This window comes from Hippopotamus amphibius, chromosome 10 (genome assembly GCF_030028045.1).
Source record: "Hippopotamus amphibius kiboko isolate mHipAmp2 chromosome 10, mHipAmp2.hap2, whole genome shotgun sequence".
NCBI lineage: Eukaryota > Metazoa > Chordata > Mammalia > Artiodactyla > Hippopotamidae > Hippopotamus > Hippopotamus amphibius.
The window spans coordinates 50,639,813-50,664,856 of NC_080195.1; the positions used below are offsets into that span (position 1 = coordinate 50,639,813).

General features: G+C 39.6%; 1 protein-coding gene across 1 annotated transcript in view; it reads right to left on the bottom strand.

Annotated features, from left to right (window-relative positions):
• The window catches only part of SLC15A2 (solute carrier family 15 member 2), a 46,379-nt gene that overhangs the window by 6,297 nt on the left and 15,038 nt on the right, over positions 1-25,044 (bottom strand). Inside the window, exons 8-19 of the mRNA XM_057697533.1 lie at positions 19,791-19,873; positions 19,280-19,366; positions 19,007-19,096; positions 18,870-18,914; positions 17,803-17,835; positions 16,836-16,924; positions 15,655-15,736; positions 14,946-15,080; positions 13,851-14,015; positions 13,654-13,700; positions 11,993-12,103; positions 11,233-11,329 (exon numbers count right to left, since the gene is read on the bottom strand). Coding sequence (XP_057553516.1) covers positions 11,233-11,329; positions 11,993-12,103; positions 13,654-13,700; positions 13,851-14,015; positions 14,946-15,080; positions 15,655-15,736; positions 16,836-16,924; positions 17,803-17,835; positions 18,870-18,914; positions 19,007-19,096; positions 19,280-19,366; positions 19,791-19,873 — 1,064 coding nt within the window. The remainder of the gene's footprint in view (positions 1-11,232; positions 11,330-11,992; positions 12,104-13,653; positions 13,701-13,850; positions 14,016-14,945; positions 15,081-15,654; positions 15,737-16,835; positions 16,925-17,802; positions 17,836-18,869; positions 18,915-19,006; positions 19,097-19,279; positions 19,367-19,790; positions 19,874-25,044) is intronic.

The following is a 25,044-nucleotide window of genomic DNA, read 5'->3' on the forward strand; positions in this document are numbered from 1 at the left end:
CTGGTCAATTGAATTTTGACAAGAATGTCAGGACCTAGAGTCTGTCATACAGAGCGAAGTAAGCCAGAAAGAGAAAAACAAATACTGTATGCTAATGCACATATATATGGAATCTAAAAAAATGATACTGATGAACCCAGTGGCAGGGCAAGAATAAAGATGCAGATGTAGAGAATGGACTTGAGGGGCTTCCTAGGTGGCGCAGTGGTTAAGAATCCGCCTGCCAATGGGGGGACACGGGTTCGATCCCTAGTCTGGGAAGATCCCACATGCCATGGAGCAACTAAGCCTGTGTGCCACAACTATTGAGCCTGCACTCAAGAGACCATGAGCCACAACTATTGAGCCCATGTGCCACAACTACTGAAGCTCACGCACCTAGAGCCTGTGCTCCGCAACAAGAGAAGCCACTGCGATGAGGAGCCCATGCACCACAGTGAAGAGTAGCCCCTGCTCGCTGCAACTAGAGAAAGCTCATGTGCAGCAATGAAGACCCAATGCACCCGGTAGATAGATAGATAAATAGATAAATAAATTTATTTAAAAAGAGAGAGAGAGAGAGAGAGAATGGACTTGAGGACACCGGGTTGGGGGAGAGGGGAAGCTGGGACAAAGTGAGAGTGTAGCATTAACAAATATACACTACCAAATGTAAAACAGATAGCTAGTGGGAAGCTGCTGCATAACACAGGGATATCAGCTTGATGATTGGTGATGACGTAGAGGGGTGGGATAGGGAGGGTGGTAGGGAGGCTCAAAAGGGAGGGGTTATGGGGATATATGTATAAATATAGTTGATTCACTTTGCTGTACAGCAGAAACTGGCACAACAGTGTAAAGCAATTATACTCCAATAAAGATATGGAAAAAAAAAAGACCATTTAATGAGAAAAGACAAGTCTTCAACAAATTGTGCTGGGACAACTGGATATTCACATACAAAAGAATGAAGTTAACACCCAAATTCAAATCATATACAAAAATTAACTCAAAATGGATTAAAGACCTAAATATAAGAAGTAAAACTATAGAAGAAAATAATGGGCATAAATCCTCATGGCAATGGTTTCTTAGATGTAATAACAAAAGCACAAGCAACCAAAGAAAAAAATTGATAAACTGAACATCATAAAGATTAAAAATGTTTGTACTTCAGTGGACACCATCAAGGAAGTTAAAAAGACAACCTAATGAATGGGAGAAAATATTTGCAAATTGTATGTCTGATAATGGACTTATATTTAAAATATATAAAAACAATTCTTGGGGGGTGGAGTCAAGATGGCAGCGTGGGAAGACGTGGAGATCGCGTCTCCCCACAAATAGAACAGTTACTGGAGGCCAGCGGGGGACCTGAGGCCCAAGCAGACCGCAGGAACCCCCGGAGCAACGGGGTAGGACCTGGGGGAAGTCAGGGGGGCAGGGAAGGGGAAGCTGGAGGGGACCGGTGCCCCTGGGGGGTGGCTGGGTGAGGGGGGAGGTTCCTGCCTGGAGGGACTGATTGGGGCTGGGGAGATTGGGGAAACCGCAACTGGGTTTCTCCCGCCCAGAGGCCAGGAGACCTGCTGAGCTCCCTAGTGGGGTCCTCCACCCTCCAGGGCCCCCTCTGGGCTGCCTGGATCCTGGGGGTATGGGAAGGAGGGAGGAGGGGCGAGGAGGTGGAGAGGCAGACAGGAGAGGGTGAGGACTTTGAGACTGGGGGACGGGGAGGCGAGAGGGCATTTCACCTGCCCTCTTGGCCAGGGAGGCCAACTGGGCTCCCAGGCCTAGGCCTTCAATCTCTGGGCCCTCTCCAGCTGCTTGGAACCTAGGAGAGTGGGGGGCAGGGGAGAGGAAGAGAGGCAGACAGGGACCCTACCAGACTGGGAGATCTGGGGAAGTGCCGCAGGTGTTATCCTAGCCCAGTTGGCCTTGGGAAGCCAGTTGGGCATCAGAGTCTGGTCTCCTGCCTTTCAGTGCCCCCTGCACTGAAGGTTCTAGGGGAATAGGAGAAAGGGGGTGAGAATGAAGAGAACCCAAGGGGGAGGGACCCTCCGAGACTGGAGGACTAGGGGAGGTGCCTAGCATCTCTCCCACCAACTTGGGCCCAGGGAGCCCGCTGGGTACCTTGACCTGGTCCTTTGCTTCCAGGACCAGAGGCATTCCTGGACCCCTCTGCCTCATTGGGCCTAAGCCCCATTCCCCACCACCCTCAGGGCCTTGGCCTTTTCTAAGCATAGACCCTGCCCATTGCCTAATGTCCCCCCAACCCCAGCCCTTGTCTAAGCCCCGTCGCCACAGCCAAGGCCTTTTCTGGCTTTTTTTTTCTTTTTCTTTTTTTTTCATCCCACCTCCTCACTTAGGCTATTGCGGTTGTTTTACCTTCCACTTGTTGCTCCAACTCTTTTTTTTAAATTTTTTGTAACACATCTGTTAGTTTCCTATTATTGTATTTTTTATCTTGCTATTGTTCTGGGGTTGTCCTACTTTTTATTTTTTGATTTTGTTGTTGTTGTTGTTTTCCCTGTTCCACACAGCTTGTTGGATCTTGATACACAAGCCCAGGGACAGGACTCACCTCATGAGCTGGGAGTTCTGAGTCAAAAACATTGGACTAACAGGGAAACCCAGTTCCCAGGGAATATTCTTTACAGTGAGGTCTCCCAGAGGGTCTCAACTCAACACCAAGAACCAGCTATACTCAACAGCCTACAAACTCCAGGGCTTGAAACCTCAGGCCAAACACCCAGTGGGACAGGAACACAATCCCACCCATCCAAAGTGGGGGGAAAATGAGACAACAAAAAAATTTGTCACAGATGAAGGAACAAGGTAAAAATACACAAGACCAAATAAATGAAGAGGAAATAAGAAAATTGCCTGAAAAAAAGAATTCAGAGTAATGATAGTAAATATGATCCAAAATCTTGATAACAAAATAGAGAAAATATAAGACACAGTTAATAAGTACTCAGAAGAACTAAAGAGCAAACAAACAGTAATAGATGACAAAATAACTGAAATTAAAAATACTCTAGATGCTATACAGCAGAATAACTGAGGCACAAGAACAAATGAGTGAGTTGGAAGATAGAATGGGGGAAATAATTGCCACAGGGCAGGAAAAAGAAAAAAGAGTAAAAAGAATGGAAGACAGTCTCAGAGACCTTGGTGACAACATTAAGCGCACCAACATTCAGATCATAGACATCCCAGAAGAAGAAGAAAAAAAGAAAGGGTCTGAGAAAATATTTGAAGAGGTTATAGTGGAAAACTTCCCCAACATGGAAAAGGAAATAATTAATCAAGTCCAAGAAGCACAGAGAGTCCCATACAGAATAAACCGAAGGAGAAATACACAGAGGTACTTATTAATCAAAGTAACGAAAATTAAACACAAAGAAAAAATCTTAAAAGCAGCAAGATAAAAGCAACAAATAACATATAAGGGAAAGCCCATAAGGATAACAGCTGATCTTTCTGCAGAAACACTGCAGTCCAGAAGGGAGTGGCAGGATATACTTAAAGTCCTGAAAGAGAAAAACCTAGGCCAAGAATACTCTACCCAGCAAGAATCTCTTTCAGATTTGACAGAGAAATCAAAAGCTTTACAGACAAGCAAAAGTTAAGAGAATTCAACATCACCAAACCAGCCTTACAACAATTGCTAAAGGAACTTTTCTAAGCAGGAAACACAAGAGAAAGAAAAGACCTACAAAAACAAACCCAAAACGATTAAGAAAATGGTAATAGGAACATACATGTCAGTAATCACCTTAAATGTAAATGGATTAAATGCCCCAACCAAAAGACACAGACTGGTTGAATGGATACAAAAACAAGACCCTTACATGTGCTACCTACAAGAAACCCATTTCAGACCAAGGGACATATATAGACTGAAAGTAAGGGGATGGAAAAAGATATTCCATGCAAATGGAAGTCAAAAGAAAGCTGGAGTAGCAATACTCATATCACACAAATTAGACTTTAAAGTAAAGACTATTACAAGAGACAAGGAAGGACACTACATAATGATCAAGGGATCCATTCAAGAAGAACATATAACAATTGTAAATATCTGTGCACCCAACATAGGAGCACCTCAATACATAAGGCAAATGCTAACAGCCATAAGAGGGGAAATCAATAGTAACACAAATAATAGTAGGAGAATTTAACACCTCAGTTACATCAGTGGACAGATCATCCAAACAGAACACAAATAGGACACACAAGCTTTGAATGGCATATTAGAACATCTCAACTTAATTGATATTTATAGGACATTCCATCCAAAAACTACAGAATACACTTTCTTCTCAAGTGCACACGGAACATTTTCCAGGATAGATCACATCTTGGGTCACAAATCAAGCCTCAGTAAATTCAAAAAAATTGAAATCATATCAAGCATTTTTTCTGACTACAATGCCATGAGACTAGATATCAATTACAGGAAAAAAACTGTAAAAAATACAACCACATGGAGACTAAACAATACACTATTAAACCACCAAGAAATCACTAAAGAAATCAAAGAGGAAATCAAAAAATACCTCGAAACAAATGACAATGAAAACACAACAACCCAAAACCTATGGGACGCAGCAAAAGCAGTTGTAAGAGGGAAGTTTATAGCAATACAGTCCTACCTCAAGAAACAAGAAAAATATCGAATAAACAACCTAACCTTACACCTAAAACAATTAGAGAAAGAAGAACAAAAAAGAAAAAAAAACCAAAGTGAGCAGAAGGAAAGAAATCATAAAGATCAGATCAGAAATAAATGAAAAAGAAATGAAGGAAACAATAGCAAAGATCAATAACACTAAAAGCTGCTTCTTTGAGAAGATAAACAGAATTGATAAACCATTAGCCAGACTCATCAGGAAAAAAAGGGAGAAGATGCAAATCAACAGAATTAGAAATGAAAAACAGGAAGTAACAACGGACACTGCAGAAATACAAAAGATCATGAGAGACTACTACAAGCAACTATATGCCAATCAATTGGATAACCTGGAAGAAGTGGATACATTCTTAGAAAAGTATAATACTCCAAGACTGAACCGAGAATAAATAGAACATATGAACAGACCAATCACAAGTACGGAAATTGAGACTGTGATTAAAAATCTCCCAACACACAAAAGCCCAGGACCAGATGGATTCACTGGCGAATTCTATCAAACATTTCGAGAAGAGTTAACACCTATCCTTCTCAAACTCTTCCAAAATATTGCAGAAGGCGGAGCACTCCCAAACTCATTCTACGAGGCTACCATCACCCTGATACCAAAACCAGGCAAAGATGTCACAAAAAAAGAAAACTACAGACCAATATCACTAATGAATATAGATGCAAAAATCCTCAACAAAATACTAGCTAACAGACTGCAACAGCACATTAAAAAAATCATACACCACGATCAAGTGGGGTTTATCCCTGGGATGCAAGGATTCTTCAATATACGCAAATCAATCAACGTGATACATCATATCAACAAATTGAAGGATAAAAACCATATGATCATTTCAATAGATGCAGAAAAAGCTTTTGACAAAGTTCAACATCCATTTATGATAAAAGCTCTCCAGAAAATGGGCATAGAAGGAAATTCCCTCAACATAATAAAAGCCATATATGACAAACCAAAAGCCAACATTGTTCTCAATGGAGAAAAACTGGAAGAATTCCCTCTAAGAACAGGAGGAACAAGACAAGGGTGTCCACTCTCACCACTGTTATTCAACATAGTTTTGGAAGTGTTAGCCACAGCAATCAGAGAAGAAAAAGAAATTAAAGGAATCCAAATTGGAAAAGAAGAAGTAAAATTGTCACTCTTTGCAGATGACATGATATTATATATAGAAAACCCTAAAGACTCTACCAGAAAACTGCTAGCACTCATTGATGAGTTTAGTAAAGTAGCAGGATACAAAATGAATGCACAGAAATCTCTTGCATTCCTATACACTAACAACGGAAGAGCAGAAAGAGAAATTAAGGAAACTCTCCCATTCACCATTGCAACAAAAAGAATAAAATACCTAGGAATAAACCTGCCTAAGGAGGCAAAAGATCTGTATGCAGAAAACTTTAAGACATTGATGAAAGAAATCAAAGATGACACAAACAGATGGAGGGACATACCATGTTCCTGGATTGGAAGAATCAACATCATGAAAATGACTGTACTACCCAAAGCAATTTACAGATTCAATGCAATCCCGATCAAATTACCAATGGCATTTTTCACAGAACTAGAGCAAGAAATCTTACGATTTGTATGGAAACGCAAAAGACCCCGAATAGCCAAAGCCATCTTGAGAAGGAAAAATGGAGTTGGTGGAATCAGGCTTCCTGACTTCAAACTATACTACAAGGCCATAGTGATCAAGACAGTATGGTACTGGCACAAAAATAGAAAGGAAGATCAATGGAATAGAATAGAGAACTCAGAAGTAAGCCCAAACACATATGGGCACCTTATCTTTGACAAAGGAGGCACGAGTATACAATGAAAAAAAGACAGCCTCTTCAATAAGTGGTGCTGGGAACATTGGACAGCAACAGGTAAAAGAATGAAATTAGAACACTTCCTAACACCATACACAAAAATAAACTCCAAATGGATTAAAGACCTACATGTAAGGCCAGACACTATAAAACTCCTAGAGGAAAACATAGGCAGAACACTCTTTGACATACATCAAAGCAACATCCTTTTTGACCCACCTCCTAGAATCATGGAAATAAAATCAAGAATAAACGAATGGGACCTAAGGAAACTTAAAAGCTTTTGCACAGCAAAAGAAACCATAAACAAGACTAAAAGGCAACCCTCAGAATGGGAAAAAATAATTGCCTATGAAACAACGGACAAAGGATTAACCTCCAAAATATACAAGCAGCTCATGCAGCTTCATACCAAAAAAGCAAATAACCCAATCCACAAATGGGCAGAAGACCTAAATAGACATTTCTCCAAAGAAGACATACAGATGGCCAACAAACACATGAAAAGATGCTCAACATCACTCATCATCAGAGAAATGCAAGTCAAAGCCACAATGAGGTATCACCTCACACCAATCAGAATGGCCATCATCACAAAGTCTGGAAACCACAAATGTTGGAGAGGGTGTGGAGAAAAGGGAACTCTCCTGCACTGTTGGTGGGACTGTAAGTTGGTACAGCCACTATGGAAAACAATTTGGAGGTTCCTTAAAAAACTACACATAGAACTACCATATGATCCAGTAATCCCACTCCTGGGCATATACCCAAAGAAAACCATAATCCCAAAAGAAACTTGTACCATAATGTTTATTGCAGCACTATTTACAATAGCCAGGACATGGAAGCAACCTAAATGCCCATCAACAAATGAATGGATAAAGAAGATGTGGCATATATATACAATGGAATATTACTCAGCTATAAAAAGGGATGAGATGGAGCTATATGTAATGAGGTGGATAGAACTACAATCTGTCATACATAGTGAAGTAAGTCAGAAAGAGAAGGACAAATATTGTATGCTAACTCACATATACGGAATCTAAAAATGGTACTGATGAACTCAGTGACAAGAACAAGGAAGCAGATACAGAGAATGGACTGGAGAACTCGAGGTATGGGAGGGGGCGGGGGGTGAAGGGGAAACTGAGACGAAGCGAGAGAGTAGCACAGACATATATATACTACCAACTGTAAAATAGTCAGTGGGAAGTTGTTGTATAACAAAGGGAGTCCAACTCGAGGATAGAAGATGCCTTAGAGGACTGGGGCAGGGAGGGTGGGGGGGACTCGAGGGGGGAGGCATCAAGGAAGGGAGGGAATATGGGGATATGTGTATAAAAACAGTTGATTGAACCTGGTGTAACGCCCCCCCCAAAAAAATAAAATAAAATAAAATAAAATACCAAAAAAAAAATCTCTCAACAAACAAAAGCCCAGGGCTAGATGGCTTCACAGGCAAATTCTATCAAACATTTAGAGAAGAGCTAACACCTATCTTTCTCAAACTCTTCCAAATTATAGCAGAAGGAGGAACACTCCCAAACTCATTATACGAGGCCACCATCACCCTGATACCAAAATCAGGCAAAGATGTCACAAAAAAAGAACATTACAGGCCAATATCACTGATGAATTTAGATGCAAAAATCCTCAATAAAATACTAGCTAACAGAATCCAACAGCACATTAAAAAAATCATACACCATGATCAAGTGGGGTTTATCCCTGGAATGCAAGGATTCTTCAATATATGCAAATCAATCAATGTGATACACCATATCAACAAATTGAAGGATGAAAACCATATGATCATCTCAATAGATGCAGAAAAAGCTTTTGACAAACTTCAACATCGATTTATGATAAAAACTCTCCAGAAAATGAGCATAGAAGGAAATTCCCTCAACATAATAAAAGCCATATATGAGAATCCAAAAGTCAACATCATTCTAAATGGTGAAAAACTGAAAGCATTCCCTCTAAGGACAGGAAGAAGACAGGGGTGCCCACTCTCACCATTATTATTCAGCATAGTTTTAGAAGTGTTAGGCACAGCAATCAGAGAAGAAAATGAAATAAAAGGAATCCAAATTGGAAAAGAAGAAGTAAAATTGTCACTCTTTGCAGATGACATTATACATAGAAAAACTGAAAGTCTCTACCAGAAGACTGCTAGCACTAATCAATGAATTTAGTAAAGTAGCAGGATGCAAAATTAACACACAGAAATCTCTTGCATTCCTATACACTAACAATGAAAGAGCAGAAAGAGAAATTAAGGAAACTCTCCCATTTACCACTGCAACACAAAGAATAAAAAACCTAGGAATAAACCTGCCTAAGGAGGCAAAAGACCTGTATGCAGAAAACTGTAAGACACTGATGAAAGAAATCAAAGACGATACAAACAGATGGAGGGACATACCACGTTCCTGGATTGGAAGAATCAACATCATGAAAATGTCTGTACTACCCAAAGCAATTTACAGATTCAATGCAATCCCAATCAAATTACCAATGGCATTTTTCACAGAACTAGAACAAGAAATCTTACAATTTGTATGCAAACACAAAAGACCCCAAATAGCTAAAGCCATTTTGAGAAGGAAAGACGGAATTGGTAGAATTAGGCTTCCTGACTTCAAACTATACTACAAGGCCATAGTGATCAAGACAGTATGGTACTGGCACAGAAATAGAAAGGTAGATCATGGAACAGAATAGGAACTCAGAGATAAACCCAAGCACATATGGGCACCTTATCTTTGACAAAGGAGGCAAGAATATACAATGGAAAAAAGACAGCCTCTTCAATAAGTGGTGCTGAGAAAATTGGACAGCAACACGTAAAGAATGAAATTAGAACCCTTCCTAACACCATACACAAAAATAAACTGAAAATGGATTAAAGACATAAATGTAAGGCCAGACACTATAAAACTCTTAGATGAAAACATAGGCAGAACCCTCTATGACATCCATCAAAGCAAGATCCTTTTTGACCCACCTCCTAGAATCATGGAAATAAAATCAAGAATAAACAAATGGGACCTAAGGAAACTTAAAAGCTTTTGCACAGCAAACGAAACCATAAACAAGAGAAGAAGTCAACCTTCAGAATGGGAGAAAATACTTGCCAATGAAGCAACTGACAAAGGATTAATTTCCAAAATATATAAGCTGCTCATGCAGCTTCTTACCTAAAAAGCAAATAACCCAATCCATAAATGGGCAGAAGACCTAAATAGACGTTTCTCCAAAGAAGACATGCAGATGGCTAACAAACACATGAAAAGATGCTCAACATCACTAATCATTAGAGAAATGCAAGTCAAAGCCACAATGAGGTATCACCTCACACTGGTCACAATGGCCATCATCAAAACATCTAGAAACAAGAAATGTTGGAGAGGGTGTGGAGAAAAGGGAACTCTCCTGCACTGTTGGTGGGAATGTAAGTTGGTACGGCCACTATGGAAAATAGTTTGGAGATTCCTTAAAACACTAAAAATGGAACTACCATATGACCCAGTAATCCCACTCTTGGGCATATACCCTGAGAAAACCATAATCCAAAAAGAAACATGTACCACAATGTTCATTGCAGCACTATTTACAATAGCCAGGACATGGAAGCAACCTAAATGCCCATCAACAGATGAATGGATAAAGAAGATGTGGCACATATATACAATGGAATATTACTTAGCCATAAAAAGGAATGAAATTGAACTATATGTAATGAGGTGGATACACCTAGAGACTGCCATACAGAGTGAAGTAAGCCAGAAAGAAAAAAAACAAATACCATATGCTAACCCATATAAATGGAATCTAGAAAAAAGTTACTGATGAACCCAGTGACAGGGCAAGAATAAAGATGCAGATGTAGAGAACGGACTTGAGGACATGGTGGGGAGGCAAAAGAGAAGCTGGGGCGAAGTGAGAGAGTAGAACTGACATATATATACTACGAACTGTAAAACAGATAGCTAGTGGGAAGTTGCTGCATAACATAGGGAGATCAACTCGATGATGGGTGATGACTTAGAGGGCTGGGATAGGGACGGTGGAAGGGAGTCACAGGAGGGCGGGGATATGGGGATATATGTATAAGTACAGCTGATTCACTTTGGTGTACAGCAAAAACTGGCACAACAGTGTAAAGCAATTATATTCCAATAAAGAGCTTTAAAAAAAGAGAGAGACAATTGCTTTTCTTGGACCACAGTTAATTGATCCCCCAAACTTTGTGTAGAGATTGACATTCACCACCAGTCTTGGTATTTCAGACTGTGATATGCCAGCAGATCAATTCCGAGGAGCTAGGAGACTCACATGTGGAGTCAGTCAAGAAGACCTAAATAATTTTTGTTTTCTTGGGACCATATGAGACTAAAGCAGATGATGTCACCTCATAGCAATGACTCAAGATAAATTATGTCTACCATTCTGTAAGACCCTGTGCCTGTTGCCAATGTTATCTCTTTTAAGTCCTCATGGAAACCTTAGTAGGTTTTCTGAAGTCACTATGGAACCTATCACCTTACACTAGAAATAAGTATGTAATGCTGTCTTGCCACAGAGTGTTCTTTGGATCCCAGGATAGATATGGATACAGATAGATATAGATTATATACAGATATAGATGTGATACAGTTATAAAGATATAAATATAGATACATATATGGAAGGAAGAGTGAGGGTGGCCATGAGCTACTTACATTAGTAATAACAAACAGATAAGTTGCATCAAAGTCTAGTAGACCCAAATTCAGTGAAAAGTCCTCATTTTTTGTTCTACAGTGCACCGCAGGATATCTGGAACAGGACGAATTTAGGTTAGAATGAAAATTACAGTTCAGAAAAGCATGCCCATTTCTGGAGGAAAGAGTGATTTCATCTCTCTACTGATGGTGCATCAAGAAGCAAAGCTACCATTTCTCTTTGAGGAGAGGAGTCTCAGAGTGAATTACTTTCATGCCATGTTTTTTATACACCTGATCTGAGCTTTTCATTGCCTGTTGGGTACTTTTTTAAACCTTAAACCTGAATGCAGAAGGCACAAATTGCCTTCTTTGGTGAACTTGAGACTCTAAGTCTTCTCATCTAAATCTTGTGAATTATTCTCTTCTAAGTCTTATGAATTAGTGAAACAGCATAAAACAGTGAACCTGAAAGGATACCCCTGAAGTAAGGAGGTGTTAATAGGAGTTATCATAGGGTAGGAGTGGGAGCCAATAATAAACTGGCAACCCTCCCAGAGATGGTTTTGTTGAGTACACAGTATGGCCTTCACAACAAGCATGGTTTCAATATATCTGTGCAGAAATAGGTGAGACTGAGGGAAGGAGGCAAAGGTCGAAAAGAGCAGGAGTCTGTGTGTATTTAGAATTAGCTGAGATATACCTAATCCTCCCACCTATATGCAAAGAAAGCATTAAAAAACAGTAAGTAAAATGTCCACAAGGGTAATGCTCTTACTCTCCTCTTTGCACAGTTCTGTAAGCAGACACACCATAGTCTTCATCAACAATGAGGGAGGCATCTGTACCCAGGGAGATGTTGACCTCTTCATGCAAAGTGTTAACAAACCTAAGGGTAGAGACATTGTTGCAGATAAGACAAACTCTCCCACCTGATAAAAAGGCAGGGGCATTTTCTATTTTGTTATTGCTATACGTCTAGTGCCTAGAATGGTGGCTGGCACATAAAAGGTACGTGATGTATACTGTTAACTGGGTGAATAAACGAACTCACATGTAAGAAGTAACAGTAGTCTTAGCTGTCCCTAACTTTTTCTTTCCTCAGGTATTAGCTTTTTATCTGCCACACTCTTCGCCTGATTTCAGCTGGGATGACACTATCATGATCTCCCACGGCAGTCTGAGTCTCCTCACTAACCCACCTTAGGTACACTCACTTTCTTTCCCTCTTCTAATGGTGGAATTCATCAATTGAGACTCCACTAAGAAAAATAATTATGTATATATATTTAAATACCTACCAGTATTTATATACAACTGATACTTTATCTTCTTATAAATGATGTCTGATTTGACTTATGCAAAACTCAGACTCCCAGCCCACAGTAGGTTGAGCTATCATTGTTTTGGGTCTGTAGATAACCCCAGACTCTTCCAGAACCATCTTTCTAGCCTTTTGAACCTGGGCCCCTAAACTGTTCCCTCAGTTTGGGTTTGTGGTAGCATTTGCATTGCTCCCTGGCCCATGGGATTAGGAGGGCAGTTCCCTCTAAAATCCTTGATGTTGATTCCTGGATCATTCTGCACTAACCTAGAAATGGCTCCCTTTCATCCTTCCTGGAGGTTCCCATTGCTCTCTGACCCTGGGAAGTCCTGTCCTCACTGTTGTCTTACTTATTTTGATCTGTTTACTTTTTCTGAAGCATATACAAAAGCAAATTATTATGACTGTTCCACTCTTCAGTTAAATTCAAACTTTTCATTAAAAATTCTGCTCTAAAATGCTATTCTCAACAGCAACCATCTAATCTTGATGGTCACAGGCATATGCATCTGTCTATTTCATGTCAGATTCCTGCCCCAGCGAGCAAGTGACCTCTTCAGGGCTCCATCTCTGTAACTGTCCCAGGCTGTCTAACAAGACCTTCAGCCTTATCTAGCTTCAAAACCAAGTCTTTTGACTCCAAGTGTGTTACCTTTCCTAAACCATAATGCCTCTATAGGTTTATTTTAAATTTTACTTTAAAAACACAGTAACTATAGAAGAAATTCAACTACCAACAATGAAGGGAGGATTATTTGCTTACTTCTAAACTACTCTCTGGTGATCACAGTGAGGGAAGTACTCGATTATTTTCCCAAGAGCAAGATAAGTAGATAAAATTCGGCAGAAGGGACTTATGTAGCAGGGGACATACATAAATACAGGGTCCTCTTTGAATACCACATGAGAAAGCAGCCAAAAGACGTGGCTTTGAATCTTTGCCTCTCACTGCCCTGGGAAACGCCTTCTGACACTAATTCTCTTGGCATCCTATGAGAGAGAATCCCTGTACAAGACAACTAGAATGTGAGGCCTCTTCATGTGAAGCCCCACAGATGAGAAGAGACCCAAGATTCAAGAGAACAGAGAGGCCTGGGTCTCCCTGACATCCAAACCTCATGGCTGTCATCCCACTGGTTGTTTTGTTTTCTTCATCCTTCACCTACAACAGAGGGAATAAAAGTCAGTTACGGCTGACAAGAGGGAACTGATAATCAGAAAATCTGATCATCAGGCATGTCCCTGGTAAGATATTGATGAGCCAGTCATCGTACTCAGAGAAATTTGGAAACTAGGCCATTCCTCAACTTACCATCACACTAGAAATACTTTTCCCATCTTCTCGAATGATCAGAGTGTACCAGTTTTTCTCCTCCACAGAATGCTCAGTGTAGACAGACAAATTGTGATATTTCAGTTGGAAGTGGAAATTCTGGCTTTTGGTCTTCAGGTGGAGTTTGGAATAGTGTGGCATTTTCTGTAGAATGAAGAGCCTGTCACACTCACCTTCTACCCCATCTTGGACATCACAATCTCATAGTAACCCACGGCAGGTGACATCACCAGATACTTTCAACAACACCCTTTAACCTAGTAATTCCATTTCTAGGAATATACCATAGGAGTAATTAGAGGCATGAATAAAGATTTATGAGTAAGGATGTTCATTATAGAATTATGTATAATAATAACAAAGTTAAATAACTATAAGGAAACAATTTACTAAACCGTGATATATCCACAGAATGGAATATTATGTAGTCATTAAAATCACATTCTCCAAATTTGTCTAAAGACATGGAAAAATGCTTATGATGTGGTTAATGTTAAGAAAAAATCAAGGTCAATACAGCATATAGTATTTTAACACTTTTTCAACACTAGTATTTTTATTCATATATACAAAAATGCTAACTAAGATTATCTCTATGTGATGGATTTATAGCTGGTTTTTATATCTTTTGACATACTCCCCAATTTTCAACAATAAATGTATATTACATTTATTATTTAAGAATATTATTAAATGAATATTTCAGACTATGTATCATACAGTAGTAAAAAGATGGAAGCCAGGGTGTGTGTTAGGAGGCAGTTTGAAATAATAATGCAGGTTACAACCTGTTGAGAGCTTATAATGTCCCAGACATTACGCTAAGCACTTCATATATAATGTTTATTCTTATAAGAGCTGATGACATAAAAATTATTGCCATTTTACAGATGCTGAAACTGAGGCTTAGACATCAAATGACTTGTGCAGGGTCTTATAGGTAGGGAGGGGCAGAACCAGGAACTGGACTGGGGCAGTTTGACTCCACAATGCATGCTCTTCACCACTGTATTAGGCTGCTGCCTTGGCGCATAATCTGAATGTGTTTCTCATTCACTCAAGTCCATACGTCACCTGAAAAGATCTGATGGACTCTGCCAACAGAGAATTGTTTCCATCTCCCAGCACTGTTACCTTCACCTCATCATCTGCCAGATTCAAGACCTGCAGGGAAATCTCTTGGGAAGCTGGCTGGGGTGGGGCCATTTCCTAAGGACACGGAACACATATTAGAATTACCAACAAACAACATTTCAGATACAACGAGAACACATGCCTCAGTCCCCTCTCCACAGCCTAGCTCATCTAGTCAGGAGGACAAAGTTATATACCTCTGAAGAGCCTTTGTCTTAGAAAACTCTCAAGGCAGTTTGGAGGGGGAAACAGCAGCTCAACACAGCAAGCACTGATGCCAGGAAACAAACTCCATGCTTTTTGACTCAGCTGTGGCCTCACACACCATTTCCCAATAGTGGCTATTCAATCTGCCAAAAGCTATTTATTTGAGTGTCTGCTAAGGTATCAAAGAGATGGTTATCTATCTTGGATATTGGTGCTTCGAAATTCCATGACAACATACTCTGAATCACTCAGTGGGGAGGTGGGCTCATTTTGCACTGCTGCTCTACCCCTGTAGCTACTCATTTACCACAAACACTTATTATGCACCTTCTTTAAAACAGGTATTGTGCTAGGGCCCAGGGAATCAAGATTGAACAAGTCAGAAAAGTCAACAAAATAGATATGGCCCTGCCCTCATGGAGCTTAAGATTTATGTACTCACATTAATTTTTATCTCTACAGCAGCAGCAACTGCAAAGGCCAGGCATGCTAGGATCATACCAACAGCCATTTTCCTAAGTGATCTGTAGAGGAAAGGGACAGACAATTATATCTAAACTCTAGACTCTAAAGAATAAAATCTAAACCCCCTGAGCTTACCTAATTTGGCCCCGATTACTTTTCAAAGTATTTCCTGGAACTCCCCTCATACATCCTTCTTTCTACCTTTACTTGAGTCATACTGAACTGTTCTCTGTAATGCACCAAATTTTTCCCTCTATCTTTGTGTATGATGGTTTTTCTATCCATTATGTCATAATCACAAAAATAATAGTAATATAGCCAGGTTACTGAACATTTACCATATACCAGTCACTATATATCATTACCTCCTTTTCCTCTTCTTCTGACGTCTTTTTGACCCTGGCCACTCTCTTCCATCTCTGCATTTCCCTGGCACTTAGCTTCCCTTCTTAGGGCAAGTAACATATTTCACCTTGTGCAATAATTAACGTTGCATATTTTCTAGCTCCCTTCCTAAACAGTAAACTCCTTAAGAGCAAGATTTGCACTTTCACATTTGCATAGCGCTTGGTGCTCAATGAATGAGTAAATGACAAAAGGTCATTTGAATATGGTAAGTGGTTATCAAAAGGAAATTGCTATTAAATCAGAAATCAGAGAAGACTTAACACCCTCCTCTGTCAGACTTTACAGAGAATAACATGTCTCCTGGGGGAAAAGCAGTCATTAGGGACAATTCTATCCCCACTCTTATGAGGTCCCCCATTTGTTTCATAGGGACAGTAGGAGATTTAAAGGGATTAGTTATCATCAAAGGCTTTGGAATTCTTTGAAGAGGCAACTTTCAAGAACAAAGCAACAAGGTGGTTTAGGAGCCTAATCTCACATACTTTTGACTTTCCATGAAGTATACTCCTAACTCTTCAACATCACATACGTTGGTCTGTGGTAATGGCTTGGACTCTCTATGACAAGAATTAATTAGATCTAATTCCCTTCCTACAGTATTAATAGACATTTAATCTAACATGGATAAACAGAAGCATAAAAATGATAAACCAAAACAAATCACCACTAAGTAGAAAAGATACTGACTCTTTATCAAACTGGGCAAATATTGAGTCAGTTTGGAGCAACAAAGGCATAGTGTGCACTTACGTGAAGTTAACGCCACACCTGGAGACCAGAGGATAAAAGACAAGATCGAACAGCGGGATGAAGATAAGAACCAAAAAGGGATTTAGAACCTGGAAAACCATGGGAAAGAGGATTAGTTACAAGTGTTCTACCATCAGTGTGAGCATGTGCCCTCATTTGGGTGTGTGCATGCTCTCTCACATCCGAACACACTTTCATCACACTATGTACAGCATGACTCCATATCTTTCAGTCTCTTTACACCCAAGACTCTATTTCCCCTACATTAGCTTTCAAATATCCCAAGGAACCAGTTTCACTCTGAACCTGTTTTTCTGCCAATCAATTGGGAGCTCTTCCTTCCCATTTTCACTTATTTTCTTCAGTTCCACAACCAAGGGAAAAAATGTCACAGCCAGGAGGAAGGAAGGAGAGAAGGAAGAATTGGGGATTGTTGAACAAGGGGTTAAAAAAATAACTGGGAGTCACTCTTTAATGGCCTATAAGGGAAAACAATGTAGAAAAGAATGGATATATGTATTTGTATAACAGATTCACTTTGCTGTACACCTGAAACTAATACAACACTGTAAATCAATTATAACCCAATAATTTTTTTTAGAAGGAAAAAAAAATAATTGGGAGTCACCAATAAACAGAGATTCTGATTTCATTGCTCACACAACAAAGCCTTACACTCTCTTTGACAATATTCCCATGATACATGACACGGAAAAAAATCCAGTGCTTGTACTTTCCCTGTGAGCTCTACACTCAGTCTCCCTGGAGTTGAGCAGGAGCTACTTACTTAACAGAGGATGTGAAAGAGGAGTGTGGGGCTCAAAGAGAATATTTTCATCCCTATGTTTAGCCCTCCTCAGCATACAAGGGTAAAAACATCAAATTAGGGTTGGTAATCCTCCTACTATAGGTAGAGGTGTACATGAGGAAAGAATTAAGTAGCCGGGGCTACAGGGAAGTCTCCTACCTGCATCTGGTCAGGCTGAAGCACAAAAAACCCCTGAAACATGATAACAAAGCACATTAAGATGGTGGCCTAAAGACAAAAGAAAAGCCTAGGTTAACAGTCTTGCTAATTAGCAGGTGAGAAGCACAAGATAAAACCTATCAGGTCTTTGGTTGAAGACCACTACTATCCTTGTAAGGGTATGTGGGGGAATAGACTGGGAATGGCTTTAGGTTATGTCTCCTGAAGGCAGATGGGCCAAAGGGCGAATCTTATTTTCTGTGCACTATGCTTTCTTTAACTTGAGAGAGAATAGAGTCAGTGTGTTTTTACTAATCTCAGTAACTGCAGTCGTAGGTGGTAATAATATGAAAGACAAGACATCTCGGTTAGGGTGAAGTCTCCCACTGACACACAGTGTTTCCAAAGCTGTTCTCCAGGATGTAAAAAGCAGACAAACATGGTAAATCCCAGACAACCAGGGGAAGGGAAAAGATGAAATTATATTAGGCAGGCTGCAAATCGGCTGGCTTATAAAACCCTGGCATCACTCCACCCTGCCCTCCTAACAACGGAGATGTAGAAAAACAATACAATAATCTAGGAGGTGGGAACAAAGTAGAGAAGAGTTTGCCAATGAATGGAAATTGGAAAAAGAGGAAGTAATGTTTACATCTTTCCGTTATTTCTGTATCCATGTACAAAATATCCCACCTCTGGGTCCTCTGCTGTGAGCCCTGCCTGAGAGATTGGGCCAATTGTGTTGTAGCAGGAACCAAACCTGCTGTGCCCTGGTCAGGCTTAGATGGAAGAAAACATCCACTCCCCCAGGCTCTATCTTTTCATTTCCTATCCTCTCAATGCTTCCATGTATACATTTAAACCTTTCCATCCTTACATTTCTGATTTCTAAAGATAAGATTCTGGGTTTTTTTTCTAGACTTTCTTTACTTTGCCTACTCGGTATCTTCATGTTAAAGGCATCTCTCATGATCTTATGGCACTTTTCAGGTAAAAACACAATTTTTTCCTTAATGTGGATTAAAAGGAAAATGGTAGACTTCTCTGGAAAAATCTCTTCCACTCACCAAATTCCCATTCATCCTGGTGGCTTGCAAGGTCCATCGTGAGCCCTAGGGAAAACAGATGCTATGAAAGGAAATCCCTTTCCTGTGAAAGGGAAGGGGCTGGAGGAAGGGGTAGCTATCCAAAGAACTAGTCTTACCTGCTGATCCAAAAGAGCCCAGAACATGGGTAATGGGATATAAAGGAATAGTACCCTGGTCAGTGCCTTCACATCCATGATGAGCTGCTTCTGCAAGAAGGGGTAAGAAGCAACAGGCTGAATTGCCAGATGGGTTTTCTTGCTTAGAGTAGAAATGGCCCAGAAGAGTAAGAGAAGAGGTCAAATACAGCAGCAGGGAAGCAGGAGGGAATCAGTGTGGACATTAGGAAAGACTCCATGGAGGCATCAGATGTTTCTGCAGTTCCAACTTACTGGGTATTTCTCAGCTGCCCAGTCCAGCCAGTGCTCTCGCTTTGGAATGTCCGCAGAACGATTCTTGAAACGGTTGGAAATGGCAAACTAGGGTAGAGCGTAGATATCAGAGGAGAAACTAAAAACACCATCCCTTGCCTTTTCTAATTCATTCTCTCTTCCCTCAAACACACATCCTCTTATGGGACTTATTCCAACCTTTTGATTTCCTCAGGCATTGAATTTCAAAATATTTCAAACGTAATTTTATCTATCCTTATTTTCTGTTGGCAACATATATAAATACATTTCAGAAGACTTTTGCCAAAATATTTAAATGGTTACTTTTTTTTTAACTTAACGGTTAAGTAGAAGCACAGAGGGAAGACCAATTAATCTCTCGCCAAAAGGCACAGAAGTAGAGCAGAGGTCATTGTGAAAAGCGTATACCCATGTGTGAAGGCCTGTATGCTCAGCACAGCATCTCTTTCCCTTTGATTGAAAAAGGCAGGTAAACAATTCATGGACTTACCCAGATACATTTGACCACTTGAGGCACTATGTTTCCTTCAGGAGGTGGTTTTCTGTATATTTTGCTTCCCATTGCAAACACAACTGCAGTTGACAGACAAACAAGGGTCTTAGCTTCTCCTTCAGTGCATTCAGTATGTCAGCACCAGGGACAGACTGCTGAAATGTAGGAGCAACTGGCACATCCCATAAAGGGAGGGAACTGACTGATGCTCCGTGACTTTGGAGTTATAAGAACTACGGGAGCCAGGAGGGAAAAACAAAGGTCAATGTTGAGGCTTTCCTGTAATCACAGAAATGAAAGTTACCTCTGAATTCTCACTCTTCTTCTCCATCTCTACATCTGACATATTACCAGCTTTCAGTGACCCTCTGCCTTCAGTGTATTTCCTGCCTGCCCCTTTTGCATCACCGCTGCTGTGACTGTGTGTAGGACCTCACAGCTTCCACCCTGCATTATCAACATGGCCACCAACTACGTTCTCAATCCCTGCTCTCTCCTCCTTCTTTCATCTGATGCCAAATTAAAATCTTTTTTCCGGAACCTCCCTAACAAGACCAAACGCCTGGCGTGGACAGCCTTCCCAATTCATTATTACCCTGGTGGCTATTATTGTCATTAGTGACTTCTTGAGGGTTTATTACTACATGTGAAGTGTTAGGCATTATACATACAGTACTGGGTTAACCTGACAAAATACATGCTTCTCTATTTTACACATGAGGAAATCAAGGATTACAGAAAGTAAGCAATTTGTACAAGATTACACAGCTGGAATGTGCCAGAAACTCCACTTTTGACCTGAGGCTTTACTCAAAAATCTATACTTTTAACCACCATAGAGCACCTCACTCATTCATTCTTGCATTACACATTGTGCTGGACACTACTGGTAGTAAAGATGAAAAAGACGTGGCCCCTGACTGCAGTGGAGCTCCCCTCAACCTACCGCTTCTCACTTCACCTTTCATTACTCCATTTGGCACCCTATCCTCTAACCACTATTCATCATTCCTATGAAAAATGCTTTTCTGTTCTATTTCTGTTCTTGAGCTCATTTTCTTTCCCTTCACGCCTGTCTTTATCCTTTAACCACATCTCCACAGCTATCTACAGGTGAATTTAATTTTCTTATTTTCCCCTTAATTTTCCAAATCACAAGCAATGAGATATTACTTTTACAATTATAAAAAAGTAAGTTTTTTTCAAGTTTATTAAATTTAACTAAAATCTGTGGGAGACCTTTATCTTGGTACCCTCCCAGATGCACTTTCTTCCCGAATGGATTTCCCAGCTCCAGCAAGATGTCCCTCTAGTAGGCCTTCTATCAAAGACCAGTAGCAATTTCCAATATCCTTACACCTAGAATGTCTGAAATCACCTTACTTTTCTCTGTCTTAACTTTCTAATTTCTCCACTCCTCTCAGTCAGATTCACTCTACCACTTTTCCATTATTAATCCTTTCAGTTTCCCCAAAGCTTCTCCAAATAGCACCCTTTACCTACCACAGCCTTCTTATTGTTGACAGAAAAAATAGTTCAGAGAAAGAATGCTAATCCTGGGAGACTAGAGGGCAAATAAAGAGGTATCTAGAGAAGCGGAAGATTTTGGACAGAAAATAGACTGCTCTTGAAACTAAGACTGAACCTGGAAAGGGGCTGAAATTCTCAGGAAATCTGGTCTAAAAAGGGACAGTGAAGAGATAAAAGGAAGACCTTGACAAGGTCACACAAATTTCAAGGCCACTTAACTAAAGAAGATGAGTAGGGACCTTGACTTTCTCTACCATCTCCTCCCACTAGAAGACGTTGTTGCCTCTTACTTCACAAAGAGGATAGAAGGCTTCAAATGAAAACTCCCTCAACTTCCTGGCACCAAATCTATTAATTTCTGTATCCACACCCATCCTCTCCTCTCTCCAGTTAGGCGAAGGTGATGTTCCTCCTCCTATATAAAGGCAGTTCTGCCATTGTGATTTCATACTGATTATACTGTCTTATCTTACATCTTCTACACGCTTCTTTACTGGAGTCTTCCTAATGACATTCAAGCATGCTCAATATCCACTCTTGACTCCATGTCACCTTTCAGCTTAAATACTGTCTTCCCTTTTGTCCCTCTTATTCACTTCCCAATCTACTCTATTAGTCTTGAATCTCCACCAGTCTACCATAACTGGTATCATCAAATCAATGACCTTCTTGTCACTATATTTAATGCATATTTTTCACCCTTATCTTGCTTTCCCACTCCATAACATTTGTTACTCTGAATGATTCCCTTCTCAAAATCCTCTTGGTATCTAAAATAGAAAACTATCACTTTGGTCATTCCTTCTTAGTCTCATTTGTGGGTTTTTCCTTTTTGCCTGTCTTTTGTTGTTGTTGTTGTTTTTGTTTGTTTTGTTAACTGTTGAAACATTTACCTAATTCAAATACAAAATCTGAGCCTTAACACATTTTCATCATAAAGGAAATACAAGAACTTATAAGTAAACACTGGCTTTTATAAAGATATGCTTAACACTGAATAATCTCATTTAATAATATAAATACATATCAAAGAACTGACAATCTATATATTAGAGAAAATAATCATTCTTAAGTTTTCATTACATTAAGTCTTTTAAATAGTGGTATTCCTCAGGGTTCTATCCTTGCTCTCTTTTTACCCTGCTCTTATTATCTCTTAGTTATTCCATCTATTTTCATGGCTTAATTACTATGCATATACTAATAGCTCCAGATCTTTATCTATAGCCAAAATACTTCTTCTGAACTTTAAATCTATATTTCCAAATAAATGTTTAATACTCCCAATTACCTTAAAATGTAAGGTGTCCAAAACTAAATCCAGTAGTATTTCCCCAAACCTGTTCTTCCTTATTATTAGTTAATGCCCCTTCTATCCACCCATTTGCTCAAGCCAGAGCCCTGCATTCAATCTTGGTTTATCTTCTCCCTTACTTCACAAGCCTTATCATATCAAGTTTGTCAGTTCTGTCAGGGCCAAGGAGGGTGAGCTAAGTGAGGTATTCACCTTGAGCACAAAATTTAAAGGAGTACCAAAAATTCAGTAATCAAGACAAGGAGTACCCTTGTCTCACCCTTAATGCATTCTTTCTCCACATTATAGTCAGAGATGCCACTGAAAAATAAAAATCTAACAATCATCCCTCTCAGAAAACTGTAAGACACTGATGAAAGAAATCAAAGAAGACAAAAACAGATGGAGAGACACACTACATTCTTGGATTGGAAGAATCAATATTGTGAAAATGACTATACTACCCAAAGCAATCTACAGATTCAGTGCAGTCCCTATCAAATTACCAATGGCATTTTTCACAGAACTAGAACAAAAAAATCTTAAAATCTGTATGGAGACACAACAGACCCCAAATAGCCAAAGCAATCTTGAGAAGAAAAAAAAAAAAAAACAAAGCTGGAGGAATCAGACTCCCTCACTTCAGACTATACTTTGAAGTTATAGTAATCAAGACAGTATGGCACTAGCACAAAAACAGAAATATAGATCAATGGAATAGGATAGAATGCCCAGAGATAAACCCACACTCCTATGGCCAACTAATCTATGACAAAGGAGGTAAGGATATACAATGGAGACAAGACAGACTCTTCAATAAGTGCTGCTAGGAAAACTGGACAGCTATAGGTAAAAGGTTGAAATTAGAACACTCCCTAACACCAAATACAAAAATAAACTCAGAATGGATTAAAGACCTAAATGTAAGATCGGACACTATAAAACTCTTAGAGGAAAACATAGAAAGAACACTCTGTGACATAAACCACAGCAAGATCTTTTTTGACCCACCTCCAAGAGTAATGGAAATAAAAACAAAAATAAACAAATGGGACCTAATGAAACTTAAAAGCTTTTGCACAGCAAAGGAAACTATAAACAAGGTGAAAAGACAACCTTCAGAATGGGAGAAAATAGTTATAAAGGAATCAGCAGGATTAATCTCCAAAATATACAAATAGCTCATGCAGCTCAATATCAAAAACAAACAAACACCCCAATAAAAAAAATGGGCGGGCCATTCATGAATATGCATGAATCCTTAGCTTAAAACTTCCCTAGTTATGCTATTGAGGGGGAAATACTGCTTTGGGAAAGATCCCTGGTGTTCTCTCTATTTGCTGCAAATAATAATAAATCCTTCCTTCTCCTGTAAAAAAAATGGGCAGAAGACCTAAATAGACATTTCTCCAAAGAAGACATACAGATGGCCAAGGGGCACATGAAAAGATGCTCAAAATCACTAATCATTAGAGAAATGCAAGTCAAAGCCACAATGAGGTATCACCTCGCACCAGTCAGAATGGCCATCATCAAAAAAACTACAAACAATAAATGCTGGAAAGGGTGTGGAGAAAAGGGAACCCTCCTGCACTGTTGGTGGGAATGTAAATTGATACAGCCACTATGGAGAACAGTATGGAGGTTCCTGAAAAAACTAAAAATAGAACCATCATATGACTCAGCAATCCCACTACTGGGCATTTACCCTGAGAAAACCATAATTCAAAAAGATACATGCACCCCAATGTTCATTGCAGCACTGTTTACAATAGCCAGGTCATGGAAGTAGCCTAAATGTCATCGACAGATAAATGGATAAAGAAGATGTGGTACCTATACACAATGGAATATTACTCAGCCATAAAAAGGAATGAAATTGGGGTCATTTGTAGAGATGTGGATGGACCTAGAGACTGTCATACAGAGTGAAGTAAGTCAGAAAGAGAAAAACAAATATCGTATATTAATGCATATTTGTGGAATCTACAAAAATGGTACAGATGAACCTTTTTGCAAGGCAGAAAGAGACACAGATGTAGAGAACAAACATATGGACACCAAGGGGGGAAAGGAGGGGTGGGGTGAATTGGGAGATTGGGATTAACATGTATACATTAATATGTATCAAATAGATAAATAATGAGAACTTGCTGTATAGCACACGGAACTCCACTTTGCTGAAACTAACACAACATTGTAAAACAACTATACTACGATAAAAACGGGAAAAAAAATCCTTTTGAAGCTCCCTACGATTCTCCTGATAATGTTCTAATTCCTTAATAAGTTAAAAGCCCTTCATTATCTGGTTTTTGTCAATTTCTCCTCTTTATCTTTCCATTTATGCTCCAGGCAATCTGAATTCCTTTAAGGCCTTCAAATATATCATACTATTTCTCATTTCCTGGTCTTACAGATACCACG